At 58.7% G+C, this 15,531-nt stretch overlaps 1 protein-coding gene across 1 annotated transcript; it reads left to right on the top strand.

The window, feature by feature from the left end:
* Positions 1-2,219: 2,219 nt before the first annotated feature.
* Positions 2,220-14,772, top strand: CERS1 (ceramide synthase 1). The gene is made up of 7 exons (XM_058821201.1): positions 2,220-2,441; positions 9,533-9,692; positions 10,778-10,958; positions 11,501-11,662; positions 12,743-12,890; positions 13,460-13,596; positions 14,420-14,772. The coding sequence occupies exons 1-7, from the start codon at positions 2,220-2,222 to the stop codon at positions 14,460-14,462; spliced, it is 1,053 nt and encodes a 350-aa protein (XP_058677184.1). The 3' UTR covers positions 14,463-14,772.
* Positions 14,773-15,531: the final 759 nt, after the last annotated feature.

The following is a 15,531-nucleotide window of genomic DNA, read 5'->3' as shown; positions in this document are numbered from 1 at the left end:
GAATTTCCCCCAATCCAAGCCAGATCCCACCTGGATTTTTAGGGATTATTGTGGCAGAGATCCCCATGGAATTTCCACAATCCAAACCAGATCCCACCTGGATTTTTAGGGATTATTGTGGCAGAGATCCCCATGGGAATTTCCCCAATCCAGACCAGATCCAACCTGGATTTTTTAGGGATTATTGTGGCAGAAACCCCCAAGGGAATTTCCCCAATCCCTACAGGGTCCAACCTGGATTTTTTAGGAGTTTTATGACTTTTTTTAATTTTTTAGGATTTATGGCCCCTTCCCCATGGAATTTCCCCCAATCCAAACCAGATCCCACCTGGATTTTTAGGAATTGTTTCCGCATAAATCTCCCTGGGAATTTCCCCTACCCCTGCTGGGTTTTTAGGATTTCTGCCCCCTCCCCACGGGAGTTTCCCCGGGTTTGGGCAGTTCTGGTTTCCTGAAAGGTCCCTTTGTGCCGCCCGGCCGGGCTGTGGTGTCCCCTCGGTGTCCCCTCGGTGTCCCCTCAATGTCCCTTTGTGCCGCTCTGAAAGGGCCCAGTGTGCTCGGCAATTCCTGCAGACACCGCGGGCATTGTGCGATGGCAGATTTGCATAATTTGTGTTCTGTATTGGTACGGTTTTATTTTAGATTTACATCGTTTGTACTCTCTATTTACATCGGTTTTATTTTATGTTTATATAGTCTTATTTTAGATTTACATCGTTTGTGTTTTCTATTTATATCGGTTTTATTTTATGTTTATGTAGTTTTATTTTAGATTTACATCGTTTGTGTTTTCTATTTATATCGTTTTTATTCAATATAATTTGAATTTTATATTTATATCATTTTTATTTTATATTTTTATCATTTTATTTCATATTGATATAGTTTTTCCTTTCCCTGGCAGCTCCAGGGGTGCTTGTGATGATGATGATGGTGATGATGATGATGATGGAGTTCATTCAGGTCTTTTCATCAGGGGTGACCTTTGAGAGGAAGTTTGATTTTTAAGATGAATTTTGTTTTTCCAGACCCATTTTCAGAGTGAATTTTATGATTCCAGGCCCATCTTAAAGGTGAATTTAATTATTCCAAACCCATTTTCAAGGTGAATTTTATATTCCAGACCCTTGAGCTGCAGCAGTGCCCCAACCCGAGCTGTGGGAAATTCGGGCACATCCAGAGGGTGAGGAGGGAAAGGCTCCGAGGTTTCCTCTGAGGTTTGTGCCAAGGGAGGACAAAGAACACCTGGATAAATGAATTTATTTTCTTTGTACATCCGAGGAAACGGCGCTGCAGGGGCAAGGCTCTGGCAGGGATCCTCAACGCAGAGCTGTGTGCACCTGAACCCCCAATTCACACCTGAACCCCCCAAAATTCACATTTAAATTCCCCAAATTCACATTCAAATCCCCTCAACTGGCACCCGAGACCCCAAAGTTGCCCGACTCCCTGCAGTAGCAGCTCCGTGCCGTGCCATGCTGTGCCATCTCTGTGCCATGCTGTGCCATGCCGTGCCATGCTGTGCCATCTCTGTGCCGTGCTGTGCCATATCCGTGCCGTGCTGTGCCGTCTCTGTGCCGTGCTGTGCCATGCTGTGCCATATCCGTGCCGTGCTGTGCCATGCCGTGCCATGCTCTGCCGTGCTGTGCCATCTCTGTGCCGTGCTGTGCCGTCTCTGTGCCATCTCCGTGCCATCCCTGTACCATCACCGTGCCATGCCATGCCATATCCGTGCCATGCCGTGCCATCTCTATGCCACTGCCATGCCATCTCCACGCCATGTCCGTGCCATATCCGTACCATCCCTGTGCCATTCCGTGCCATTCCATGCCATATCCGTACCACCCCTGTGACATCTCTGTGCCATCTCCATGCCATCCCCGTACCGTCCCTGTGCCATTCCGTGCCATTCCGTGCCATTTCTGTGCCATTTCTGTGCCATCCCCGAGCCATCCCCGAGCCATCCCCGTGCCATGCCGTGCCCCTCCCAGCGGGCACGGCGCTGCCCCCGTTTCCACCGCCCCCGGTACCGAAATTCTCTTTGTTTCCCCCTGCCCTGCCCGGCCCTGCAGCGCCCCCCGCGTTCCTCCCGCGCTGTCCCCGCGGGGGCCGGGCCGGGCCGGGCCGTGCCAGGGGGCGGCTCCAGCCCGGTACCGGGCGGGGGGAGCGGCGCCCGCCCCGCCGAGCGTGCGCGGGGCCGCGGCCGTGGCAGCTCCGCGATGCCGCCTCCGGAGCCCATGCCCGGCTACGGGGAGCTGCTGCGCCGGGGCCTCGGCAGCCTGGCGGCGGCGGCGCGGGGCTGCGGGGACTGCGGCTGGGAGCGGGCGCTGCGCACCTGGGCCGACAACGCGCACCTGGGCTGGGCCGAGCTGCTGCTGTGCGGGATCTGCGCGCTGGGCTGGACCGCGCTGCGCCGCGCCTGCTCCCGCCGCCTGCTGCGGGTCAGTGCCGGGGCTGGGAGCGGGGAACGGGGGGGAACGGGGATGGGAACGGGGGAACGGGGATGGGAACGGGAAACGCGGGGGAATGGGGCTGGGAGCGACGGAACCGCGCCGCGCCGCGCCTGCTCCCGCCGCCTGCTGCGGGTCAGTGCCGGGGCTGGGAGCGGGGAACCGGGGGGGAACGGGAATGGGAACGGGGGAACCGGGCTGGGAGCGATGGAACCGGGGATGGGAGCGATGGAACGGGGCTGGGAGCGATGGAACCGGGCTAGGAGCGATGGAACCGGGGATGGGAGCGATGGAACCGGGCTGGGAGCGATGAAACCGGGCTAGGAGCGATGGAACCGGGCTGGGAGCGGGGGGAACGCGGTGGGGAGGTTTGGGGTGCCCGCACCCGTTGCGGGATTCGGGGATGCGTTCATGGGATCACGGCTGAGCCCCGGGAGCCGCGATCGCCGAGCGCGGAGCATCCCGAGGATGCGGGAGAGCCCCCCCGCCGCCTTCCCCGCCTCCCCCGCCGCCGCTGAGGTTATTTCTGCAGCCCCGCAAGGCTGAGCGCGTTTTCTTCCAGGTTATTCGCAGGTTGTTCCGCGCCTGCCTCCGGCGCTGCAGCGCTGGGGATGGAGCATCCCGGTGCACCGGGAGAGCCCCCCCTGCTCCCTTTCCCCCTGCCCCGCATCCCCCCGGATCCATCCCCGCATCCCCTCGAGGCTGACGTTATTTCTTCCCGGTTTTTGTGCCTTTCCCGGCGCTGCATCCTGCAGGATTTGGGCACCGGCAGAGCCCCCCCTGCTCCTTTTACCCTTTAATTCCATCCCCACAGGGCTGGGGTTATTTCCATCCCCGCAGGGCTGGGGTTATTTCCATCCCCGCAAGGCTGAGGTTATTTCTCCCCGGTTATTCCCGGGTTTTGTGCCTTTCCCGGCGCTGCATCCCGGAGGATTTCAGCCCTCCCCGCTCCTCCCCCGCTGCCGTTCCCATCCCCGCATCCCCAGAAGGTCGCGGATTGTCCCCTTGCCCGGGAGGAAAAAGAGGGGACAGCGAGGGGACAGCGAGGGGACACGGAGGGGACAAGGAGGGGACAGGGAGGGGACATGGAAGGGACACGGAGGGGACATGGAAGGGACACATTTCTGCGGTTTTTGGAGCAGATCTCGGTGCTCGGCTCGCTGCTGCAGCGCTGCCGTCGCTGCTGTCCCCACTGTCCCCTCTCTGTCCCCTCTCTGTCCCCTCCGTCCCTGTGCTCCTGTTCCTCAGGAGATGCTGCCACTCTGCCCCGGCCTCCAGCACAGAACCCTCGGGGATTTGGAGGATTTGGGCTTGGGGACAGTTCTTTGTCACCCCATCCAGGCCTGGCTGCCCCTCCCTGGCCGAGCTGGGCGCTCTGGGGGTCCCTGCAGGGTCCCGGGGGCTCCTGGCCTTGGGCGAGCTCCAGCCGAGCCCTCTGGGGCTGGGCATGAGGGCTGTGAGGGGGATTTGTGCCACGATGGTTTCCCCGTTCCCAGTCTGGCCACGGCGTGTGGAAGGGGCTGGAGATGAGGATTGTGAGCGGAATTTGTGCCGGGCTGGATTTCCCCATTCCTTGTGAGGGGTCAGAGGGGCTGGGGGTGAGGATTGTGAGCGGAATTTGTGCTGGGATTTTGTGCCAGGCTGGATTTCCCCCATCCCCTGTCTGTCCATGAGGTGTGGAAGGGACTGAAGATGAGGATTGTAAGGGGAATTTGGCAGGTCCTGGCAGCCCCATGGCAGGTCCTGGAAGCTCCATAGCAGGTCCTGGCAGCCCATGACAGCCCCATGGCAGTCCCTGGCAGGTCCTGGCAGCTCATGACAGCCCATGACAGCCTGTGGCAGCCCCTGGCAGGTCCTGGAAGCTCCATAGCAGGTCCTGGTAGCCCATGACAGCCCCATGGCAGCCCCTGGCAGCCCATGACAGCCCCATGGCAGCCCCATGGCAGGTCCTGGCAGCCCCTGGCAGGTCCTGGCAGCCCCATGGCAGGTCCTGGCAGGTCCTGGCAGCCCCATGACAGGTCCTGGAAGCTCCATAGCAGGTCCTGGCAGCCCATGGCAGCCCCTGGCAGCCCCTGGCAGCCCCTGGCAGCCCATGGCAGGTCCTGGCAGCCCCATGGCAGGTCCTGGCAGGTCCTGGCAGGGCCGAGGTGCCGCTCCCTGGGGAAATGGGTCAGTCTGTAACTGCAGAAGGCCCGGGGGGTTCAGTGGCTCCAGCTCCTGTGCCTGATGCTGATGAGATGCTGAGCAGGGCTCCGGTGGCATCAGCTTTCCCCCGGCTGCAGGCAGGCACAGCTCGGGCTCCAGGGCTGTATTTTAAAAAGATTGGAAAATTCCCTGGCTGGAATGGCTGTGGGCAGGGATGGGAATTGTGGATTTTCTCTGAAATCTGACAGGTTTGGGTCTCAGAGCCCCAGGGAGGGCAGGGCTGGGTCAGGATGGCCCGAGGGGAGGAAAAGGAGATGTGTGAGCACAGGGGCTTCGCCCTGCTCAGGATCTGGATTTTTGGGGCATCCTTCCTCCCTTGGAGGCTGAAATGACTAATCCTAACCCTAACTCTAATCCTAACCCTAACCCTAACCCTAACCCTAACCCTAACCCTAACCCTAACCCTAAACCTAGCTCTAACCCTGACCCTAACCCTAACCCTAACCCTAACCCTAACCCTAAACCTAGCTCTAACCCTGACCCTAACCCTAACCCTAACCCTAGCTCTAACCCCGACCCTGACCTGCTGGTGTTCAGGTTTTCAGGCCATCCCCGTGTCCTCTGCAGGGAGAAATGTTGGGAAATGTGCTCAGGGAAGGGGAGCAATCCAGAGCAGCCCCAGGAGGATGAGGGAGCTGGAAATTCAGGGTTCTGGAAATTTGGGATTCTAGAAATTTGGGATGCTGGAAATTTGGGATTTTGGAAATTCAGGATGCTGAAAATTCAGGATGCTGGAAATTCAGGATGCTGGAAATTTGGGATTCTAGAAATTCGGGATGCTGGAAGTTCAAGATTCTGGAAAATGAGTATTCTGGAAGTCCAGGATTCTGGAAATCCGGGATTCTGGATATTTGGGATGCTGGAAATTCATGGTTCTGGAAAGTAAGGATTCTAGAAATTCAGGGTCCTGGAAATCCAGGATGCTGGAAATTCAGGGTTCTGGAAATTGGGGATTCTGGAAACTCGGGGTTCTGGAAATTCAGGATTCCTGGTGTCCTTCTCCCCCTGCAGCCCTGCCAGGAGCTCATTTCCCAGCCTTGGGAGTGGGGGATGTCCCCAGGCTGTCCCCAGGCTGTCCCCAGCCCCGTGCGGGAGCTGAGCACAGGGACCCGGGCCAGGCTCTGCCTTTCCCTCCCTGAGCACAGAGCAGGGGCAGAGAAACCTCAACAGCCACAAAGGGGCCTTTGTGCCGGGGCCGCTCTGCTGTGTCAGCGCCGCCGCTGCTGCTGCTCCTTCCCCGGGACACGGAGCAGGGCACGAAATCCCTTGTGCTGGGATAAAATCTCTCCTGGTGGGAATCTGGGGGGGAAATCGCCTTTGCCCGCGGGTGCAGATGGGGAGTGGCGGCCTGAGCTTGGCTCGGGGCGGGGAAACTGAGGCACGGTGCAAGGAAACTGAGGCACGGAGCTGCTGCGTGGACGGGGAGAGGAGAGCGGGGCCGGTGGGTGACACGGCCCTGGTGTCCCCAGGGCACTCTGGGTGGGTGGCAGTCACTGCCCCCACGTCCCCCAGATGCTCTGGCCTCACAGATCAGGGACTTTTTCCTGTTTTTTCCTGGTTTTTCCCTTTTTGGGGCTGCCAGGGTGGGATTCTGGGGAGGAACGGCTCCATTTGGGGCAGAATTCCCAAAGAATGCCCCAAAAAAGCTGTGGCTGCCCCATCCCTGGCAGTGCCCTGGGGGGGTGGAAGGTGCCAGGTTTGGGTTGGGGGTCCCAAACCCATTCTGGGATCCTTTGGGAGCCCCAGCCCTGGAGTGGCTGAGCTGGGAGCAGAGGGACAGAGGGGACAGAGGGACAGAAGGACAGGGGGCACAGAGGGACAGGGGGCACAGAGGGACAGAAGGACAGGGGGCACAGAGGGCACAGAGAGCGCCGAGCCCCCCAGGGCACCCCCAGCCCTGGCGTTGGGCCGGACCCCGGCTGGGCTGAGGCCGGGCAGGCTCTGGGGCTCTCCTGGCTCGTCCTCCCCGCTGGCACCGCCAGTTCCGGGGCTGCTCCGTGCCAGCCGCTCCTTTGTGTCCCTGGGGAACGTTCTGTGCCCCGGCCGGCCCTGGCACCGGCCCTGGCACCGCCGGGCTCCTTCCAGCCCTGGCACCAACCCTGGCACTGGGTGCCCCTTCCCCCTGCCCGGCTCTCCCAGCTCCTGCTGCTGACCAAAGATGGATTCAGCGTCCCTGGGGGTGGATTTGGGGATCTCTGGAGCTTGGGATGGATTTAAGGATCCCCAGGTGTGGATTTAGGGGTCCCAGGGGCTGGCTTTAGGAATCCCCAGAGTTTGGGGTGGATTTAGGGATCCCCGGATGCTCCTGTGTCCTGCTGCTGGAACTGGGGGTGCATTTAGGGATCCTTGGCTGTGGATTTAGGGGTCCCTGGGAGTGGGTGTGGATTTAGGGTTCCCTGGAGCTGGCTGTAGATTTAGGGATCCCTGGAGATGGATTTAGGGATCCTTAGCTGTGGATTTAGGGATCCCTCAGGTGGATTTAGGGATCCCTGGGGATGGATTTAGGGGGTCCCTGGAGGCGGATTTAGAGATCCCTGGGTGTGGATTTAGAGATCCCAGCTGTGGATTTAGGGATCTCTGGAGATGGATTTAGGGATCCTGGCTGTGGATTTAGGGATCCCTGGAGGCCGGCAAAGGAGCCTTCACGTTCTCTCCTCCCCGCGGGTGTTCCTGACCCCGGGGCAGCCCCAGCCCGAGGATGATGAGGATGAGGATGAGGATGATGAGGATGATGAGGATGATGAGGATGATGAGGCTGTGCCCTTTCCGCAGGCCCCGTCACATCCCCGCCCGCAGCCCCGGGCTCCTCCAGCCCCAGCCCCGGCCCAGATCCCGGCGCGGCTCCGTCGCCCCTGGCAACGGGCATCCGTGCGCCGTCACCATGGCAACGGCAGCCGGGTGATGGGAGGACATCCCCCAACCCCCTCCCCCACCCCGGGGCAGAGCCGGGTCCGTGGGCAGCCCCGTGACACCCCCGTGACACCCCCGTGACACCCCTGTGTCCCCTGTGTCCCCCTGTGTCCCCTGTCCCCTGTGTCCCTCTGTCCCCCCTGTCCCTCTGTCCCCTGTGATACCCCCTGTCCCCTGTGTCCCCCTGTCCCCCCCTGTCCCCCTGTATCCCCACCGGAGCCCCCTCCCACTCCTGAATCTCTGCCCCACAGACCCCACGGATCCCTGTGATCCTTTCCACCCCAAACCCTCATGGTGTGAGCAGGAGAGCTCAGGCCCCAAATCCAGCCCGGGACAGGGAATCCCTGCCCCACAGATCCCTGTGGTCCTTTCTGCCCCAAACCCTGTGGGGTGAGCGTGGCTTTGAGGATCCCAAATCCCCTGGGCTGTCCCCATGTCCCTGCCGTGTGGGCACCCCAGGAACTGAAGCTTTCCGTGCATTTTTGATTCCCCCTGCTCCTCTTCTCCCCCTGGAAAAGGCAGCAGGGGACGTGTCCAGAAACCCCAGAGCTTTTGGGATTGAAGCCCAGGAACCCCAGAGCTTTTGGGATTGGGATGGGAGCCCAGGAACCCCAGAGCTTTTGGGATGGCAGCCCCTGGAGAAGGGGCCAAGCACCAGGGACAGCTGGGGCCTTAATTTAGGAGCAGAAAGTGCTGACCCGGGCCGGGTCCTGTTACCCTGCCGAGTTCTGCTTTCACCTGGGGCTCACCCGCAGCAGTTCTGGGGGGGATTTGGGATTTCTCAGGGCTTTGGTTCCCCCAAACCCCTCCCTGTGCCTTGCTGGGTCCATTTATTTCCCCCAAAATGGGGCTGGCTCAGTTTATTCCCCCCAAAAACGAGTCTGGATCCATTCACCCCCCAAAAACGAGTCTGGATCCATTTATCCCCAAACCCTGTTCCGTGTTCCCTGTCACCCCCAGCCTGTCCCTGTCCCCCTGCGCAGCCAGGACAGGAATTTCAGGAATTTCCATGGATTCTCCCCAAGCAGAGCAGCCCTGGGGAGGGGCTGGAAAAGGCGCTGGGGGTGCGGGGAGGGTGGCACGGCTCCATCAGCACCGTGTGCCCGCCGCTGGTGGCACCTGGTGGCAGCGCCCAGGGCTGTGCCCGGCCCTTCCCTGCCCGTCCATCTCCCTTTTTCCCGGGAGCCGCCCGGGTGATGCTCTTGGAGCTTCTCCTCCGGGGCTTTCCTGCGGTTTATTGGGATTTTCTGCATTCCCGGCTCCTCCCTGCCAACGCCGGCCGCGCCAGGGTGCCCCGGGAGGGAGAGGATGCTCAAAGGATGCTCCGGGGATGCTCTGAGGAGGGGCAGGGTGCTCTGAGAAGGGAGGGGATGCTCCTGAGAGGAGGAAGATGCTCAGAGGATGCTCCGAGGAGGGGGAAGATGCTCCAGGGGTGCTCTGGGGATGTTCCAGGGAGGGGCAGGATGCCCCGAGGAGGGGGAGGATGCTCCTAGGATGCTCTGGGGATGCTCCAGGGAGGGGCAGGATGCTCTAAGGAGGGAGGGGATGCTCCTAGGATGCTCTGGGGATGCTCCAGGGAGGGGCAGGATGCCCCGAGGAGGGGGAGGATGCTCCGGGGATGCTCCGAGGATGCTCCAGGGTGGGGCAGGATGCCCCGAGGAGGGGGAGGATGCTCTGGGGATGCCCCGAGGAGGGGGAGGATGCTCCTAGGATGCTCCGAGGATGCTCCAGGGTGGGGCAGGATGCCCCGAGGAGGGGGAGGATGCTCCGGGGATGCTCCGAGGATGCTCCAGGGAGTGGGGGAATGCCCCAGGCTCCCCTTGCACAGCTCCAGGAGGGTCCCCCCCCTCCCAGTTTCCCCTCCCCAGCCCCTTCCTGCTGGCAGAGCCTGGCTCTGGCACTGCCCCCGGGCGCTGCTGAGCCCCCCGGGTGAGGCTGCCCGGATGAAATTCCCCCTTTCCCCGCAGCCCTTGGCGGAGTGGTGCCAGCTGCAGCCCAAAGATGCCGCCAAGATGCCCGAGAGTGCCTGGAAGTTGTTCTTCTACTCGGTGTCGTGGTCCTACGGCGCCTACCTGCTGTTCTGCACCGAGTACCCCTTCTTCCACGACCCGCCCTCCGTCTTCTACGGTGAGGGCAGCACGGACACCCCCAAATTCCCTCTTTTTGTCCCTTTTTTGTCCTGCTCTGGGTGCAGAAAGGGCACAAGGGGGTGTCTGGGCGTTCCTTTCTTCTGGTGGCGGCTGGAGGGGCTGAGTGAATCAGGAACCAATGAAATAAATCATGGACGATTAAATCATGGACAATTAAATAACAGACAATTAAATCATGGAATGGGTTGGGGTGGGAAGAATCTTGAAGATCAGCTCATGGCCATGGGCAGGGGCAGCAAGTCAGGGCTCAAAAATCTCCTCGTTCCAACCCCTGCCCAAATCAGGGTTAAAAATCTCCTCATTCCCCCCTCGGCTGTGGACAGGGACACAAACCCACACATATACATCGTATATAAACCCATGGTGATTGATCACAATTTGCAAAAACGAATATAATAACATAGATTATTATTTAGCAATAGTCGATAATAATATAAGGTATTTTTATTTTCTATAGTAATATAGATTATTTTAATTTTTCTATAATAATACGTATTATTATTTAATAATAATATAATAATCTATATTATTTTTATTTTATATAATAATATAGTTTTCCTATAATAATATAGATTATTATTATCAATATTGTTATTATGTAGATTATTTTATATAGTAATATAGATTATTATTATTATTATTGTAATATTTATTTTAATTTTTATTTTCATTTTTATTTCTATTTTCATTTTTACTCTTACAAACACAAACCAAACGGGAGTGGTTCCAGGCTGGCAGCAGGGCACTACTACTACTACTACTACTACTATTATTATTATTATTATTATTATTATTATTATTATTATATCATTAATTATTAATATATTATATTATTAATATTATAATATTATAAAATTATATTATTAATAATAATAATTATTAATTTTTTAATTTTTATTTTTATTTCTATTTTTCCCCTCTCAAACCCAAAAACCCAAACCCCTCGGTGGTGTTGCAGGCTGGCGGCAGGGCACTATTATTATTATTATTATTACCATTGTTTCTATTTTTATTCCCATTTCTATTTTCCCCCTCTCAAACCCAAACCCCTGGGTGTTTCAGGCTGGCATCGGGGCATGGAGGTGCCCAGGGACATTGCCCTGGCATACCTGCTGCAGGGCAGTTTCTACGGGCACTCCCTCTACGCCACGGCCTACATGGACACGTGGCGCAAGGACTCGCTGGTGATGCTGCTGCACCACGTGGTCACCCTGACCCTGCTGGCCTCCTCCTACGCCTTCAGGTGAGCCCTGACCTTCCTCATCCTCCTCATCCTCCTCCTACGCCTTCAGGTGAGCCCTGACCTTCCTCATCCTCCTCATCCTCCTCCTACGCCTTCAGGTGAGACATCTCCCCATCATTTTCCCCTTTTCGTTTCCCCATTTTCCTGGTTTTCTCCATTTCCCCAGCTGTTCCCCACATTTCCCCCATCTTTCCCCACTTCCCCATGGTTTTTCCCCATTTCCTCATGCTTTTTTCCCATTGTGTTTTTCCTTATTTCCCCACGGTTTTCCCCGTTTCCCTGCGGTTTTTCCCGTTTCCCCACAGTTTTCCCCTATTTCATTTCCCCATTTCCCCGCGGTTTTTCCCCATGGTTTTCCTCATTTCCCCGCAGTTTTTCCCATTTCCCCATTGTTTTTCCCCATGATTTTTCTGCGTTTCCCTGCGGTTTTTCCCCATTTCCCTGCAGTTGCCCCCATTTTTCCCCGTTGTTTCCCCCATTTCCCTGCAGATTTTCCCCATTTCCCCGCAGATTTCCCCCATTTTCCCCGCTGTTCCCCCCAGGTACCACAACGTGGGCGTGCTGGTGCTGTTCCTGCACGATGTCAATGACGTGCAGCTCGAGTTCACCAAGCTCAACGTGTACTTCAAGCACCGCGGCGGCGCCTTCCACCGCCTCAACGACGTGCTGGCCAACGCGGGCTGCCTGGCCTTCAGCGTCAGCTGGTGGGTCTGGGATGGGGCCCTGATCCTAAATCCAATCCTCCCTGCTGGCTCTGGGGTCCTGATCCTAATCCTGAACTCCCCTGCTGGGTCTTGGTCTCCTGATCCCAATGATCCCAATCCTGACCTGGTGGGTCTGTGTCCCCTGATCCTAATCCTGATCCTAAACCCTGCTGGGTTTGGGTCCCTGATCCTAATCCTGACCTTCCCTGCTGGGTTTGGGTCCCTGATCCTAATCCTGATCCTAAACCCTGCTGGGTTTGGGTCCCTGATCCTAATCCTGATCCTAAACCCTGCTGGGTTTGGGTCCCTGATCCTAATCCTGATCCTAAACCCTGCTGGGTTTGGGTCCCTGATCCTAATCCTGACCTTCCCTGCTGGGTTTGGGTCCCTGATCCTAATCCTGATCCTAAACCCTGCTGGGTTTGGGTCCCTGATCCTAATCCTGACCTTCCCTGGTGGGTTTGGGTCCCTGATCCTAATCCTGACCTTCCCTGCTGGGTTTGGGTCCCTGATCCTAATCCTGACCTTCCCTGCTGGGTTTGGGTCCCTGATCCTAATCCTGACCTTCCCTGGTGCGTTTGGGTCCCCTGATCCTAATCCTGACCTGGTGGATTTGTGTCCCCATCCCAAACCCGATCTTCCCTGCTGGATTTCTGTCCCTGGTCCCAATCCTCACCTTCCCTGCTGGGTTTGGGGCCCTGATCCCATCCTGACCCTCCCCTGCTCCCAATCCTGGCACTCTCTGGAGGATTTTTGTCCCCCTGGGCCCCTCTCCCCTGATGGTTTTTGAGACCCCCCCAGCATCTCCTGGGGCTCCTGCTGGGCTGGGAATCCCTCTGTAGTGCGGGGTCTGAGTGTCTGTGAAATTCCTGTGACACCGCTGGTGACACCCTGGTGACACCCTGGTGACACTGCTGTGACAAATGGCCCGGGCAGGGGGAGGAGGAGGAGCCGATGCCGGATGGACGGACACAGGGATGGATCCATGGATGAACGGGCTGTGCTGGCTCTGCCCCTTCCCCAGGGCCACACCGACCCCGCTCTGTCCCCACTGACCCCTCTCTGTCCCCGTCCCTGCAGGTTCTGGTTCCGTCTCTACTGGTTCCCCCTGAAGGTGCTCTACGCCACCTGCCACTCCAGCCTCCAGGCCGTGCCCAACATCCCCTTCTACTTCTTCTTCAACGCGCTGCTGCTCGTGCTCACCCTGATGAACATCTACTGGTTCCTGGTGGGTGATCCGGGGCTGGTGCCACCCCAGGGGACAGACTGGGGACAGCGGGGACGTGTCCCCTGTCCCTGGGGCCAGCCCTGTCCTCGGTGCTGCTGCGGGGGTGGCAGGGATGGGGAGGTTTGGGGGGTCAGGCTGGGGGAATGCAGTGTCTGACACCTGGGGGAGTGATAACAGCAGGGAGAGAGGTGGGGACGGTCTGGGAATGCTCCGAAGGGGATTTGGAGAGGTGTGAATGATCTGGGAACATTCGTGCATCCCAGAAAGGGGATTTGACAGAGGTGTGAACATTCTGGGAATGTTCCTGCGAGCCCCAGGCTGTGGGGATGGGTGGAGAGGGGAGATCCATGGGGCAGGGCAGGGAGCTGCTGAGCCCATCGCCCCTGGGATGAACCCAGGAATTGTCCCTGGAGTTCTGCTCCATGGAGCCCCAAACCCCATCCCGGGGCTGTGGCCATGCCGGGGGGGCTGCCCTGCCCGAAATGGGGAGGGGGCAGCAGGGAAAGGCCCCCCTCGGGCTGGGGCGTGCCTGAGGGTCGCTGTCCCCTCCTGTCCCCTCCTGTCCGCAGTACATCGTGCTGTTCGTGGCCAAGGTGCTGCTGGGGCAGATGCAGGAGGTGAACGATGTCCGTGAGTACGACCTGGAGGAGAGCAGGAAACCCGGCAAGGAGCCTGGGATCCCGCTGCCCCGGGCTCTGAAGGAGGGGTACGTGCAATTCCGGGCTGGTTTGGGTCAGGAAACCCCAAAGCACATCCAGCCCCACGCCTGGGACACCCCCATGGGCCTGGGCTCCGGCCTGGGGCACTGCCAGGGGTCCAGGGGTGGGCACAGCTGCTCTGGGAATTCCATCCCCACCCTCCCAGCCAGGAATCCCTCCCCAATATCCCGCCCAAATCTCCCTTTTCCCAGTCTAAACCCATTCCCTGGGTCCTGTCCCTCCATCCCCTGTCCCCAGTCCCTCTCCAGCTCTCCTGGAGCCCCTTCAGGCCCTGCAAGGGCTCTGGGCTCTGGAGCTGCTCCTGGTGCTGGAGCCACCAAAGAGCACAGATCTGGGGACAGGAGTGGCCCCAGGATGGAAATGAGGGGAAATTCATGTGTTCAGGGCCTGGAGCCATCAAAGTGCACAAATGTGGGGGTAGGAGTGGCCTCAGCGGGGAAATGAGGGGGATCTGTGTGTTCAGGGGCTGGATCCATCAAAATGCACAGATGTGGGACAGGGAAATGAGGGGAATTTCTGTGCTCAGGGCCTGGATCCATCACAGAGCACAGATCTGGGACAGGGAAATGAGGGGGGATCTGTGTGTTCAGGGCCTGGATCCATCACAGAGCACAGATGTGGGGACAGGGCAGTGAGGGGAATTTCTGTGCTCAGGGCCTGGAGCCATCACAGAGCACAGATCTGGGGACAGGGAAATGAGGGGGGATCTGTGTGTTCGGGGCCTGGAGCCATCACAGGGCACAGATGTGGGACAGGGCAGTGAGGGGAATTTCTGTGCTCAGGGCCTGACCCCGGCTCTGCTCTCCCCAGGCTGCACCTCAGGAACGGCCTCGTGAAGGACAAGAGGTTGTGAGGGCGGCGTGGGCACGGCTGCGGGGCTGGCACTGCCCGGGACCTGCTCTGGGACCCTGCCAAGGACAGGCACTGCCCCCCTGCCCCCTGCCAGCCCTGGCACTGCCAGCACCCCGCGCCTGGGGCTCCCACTTCGGCCCAGTCTGGCCCAGTCTGGCCGGGACGCTGGTGGCCGCGCTGGCCAGGGGGGACCTGGGGCTGCCTCGGTGTCCCTGGTGTTGCTCCACGTCCTCAGCCCCGCTGTGACACCCCCAGACCCTCCCTCTGAGCCCTCCCAGCTGCTCCAGCCCGGGCAGGGGAGCTCCTGTCCCGCCCTGGGAAGGGACCCCGAGGCCAGATGTGCTCCAGATGTGCCCCAGCTGTGCCCCAGGGACTGCAGAGGTGCCCTTGTCACCTGAATCCATCCCGGGAATCCAGCCCAGCCCTCGGGAGGAGGCTCTGGAGGTTCAATTTCCTTGGAAAAAATCCCCGTGTAGGTCTTGGAGTGGCTTAGAAAGGGTCCTGCAGGTCCCTGCTGGGAGATTCCCCCAGGACTGGCCCCTTGCTGGAGGAAAAACAGAGAATTCCTGCTTCAGGGCTGGGATTTTGGGGAGAACAGAGAATTCCTGCTCCAGGGCTGGGTTTTTGGGAGGAACAGAGAATTCCTGCTTCTAGAGTTGGGATTTTGGGAAGAACAGAGAATTTCTGCTTCCATGGTTGGGATTTTTGGGGAAGAACAGAGAGTTCCTGCTCCAGGGTTGGGATTTTGGGAAGAACAGAGAATTCCTGCTGGGTTTCCAGGCAGCTCCAGCCCTGCAGTCCCAGGTCCCCATCCCGGGCAGCTCTGTGGGTTTGGGTCCCTTGCTGTCCCCTCGTTGTCCCCTCGCTGTCCCCTCCCAGGCCAGGACCCTCCGCTCCCTGCCCCAGCAGCCAAGGGGGATCTGATCCAGGGCATCAATTCCATTTGTGGGAATTTGAGGGATTTTTCCATGTTTGGTTCCCCTCCCCTGCTGTGCCTGAGGCAGGGACAGGCCCTGAGTGGGGCTGTGGGGATGTCCCCAAGCTGTGGCAGGACCTTGTCCCCCCCTGTC

The sequence above is a fragment of the Ammospiza caudacuta genome, chromosome 28 (genome assembly GCF_027887145.1).
Source record: "Ammospiza caudacuta isolate bAmmCau1 chromosome 28, bAmmCau1.pri, whole genome shotgun sequence".
Taxonomy (NCBI): Eukaryota; Metazoa; Chordata; class Aves; order Passeriformes; family Passerellidae; genus Ammospiza; species Ammospiza caudacuta.
This window is presented reverse-complemented; position numbering and strand designations above follow the sequence as displayed.

What these genes read in the sequence shown, in the direction of transcription:
- CERS1 (XM_058821201.1), top strand. Translation starts at nt 2,220, where the DNA reads ATGCCGCCTCCGGAGCCCATGCCCGGCTACGGGGAGCTGCTGCGCCGG. An exon ending in GCCTCCTCCTACGCCTTCAG is followed by an intron (nt 10,959 to 11,500) that starts GTGAGCCCTGAC and finishes TGTTCCCCCCAG; the next exon opens with GTACCACAACGTGGGCGTGC. An exon ending in TGAACATCTACTGGTTCCTG is followed by an intron (nt 12,891 to 13,459) that starts GTGGGTGATCCG and finishes TCCTGTCCGCAG; the next exon opens with TACATCGTGCTGTTCGTGGC.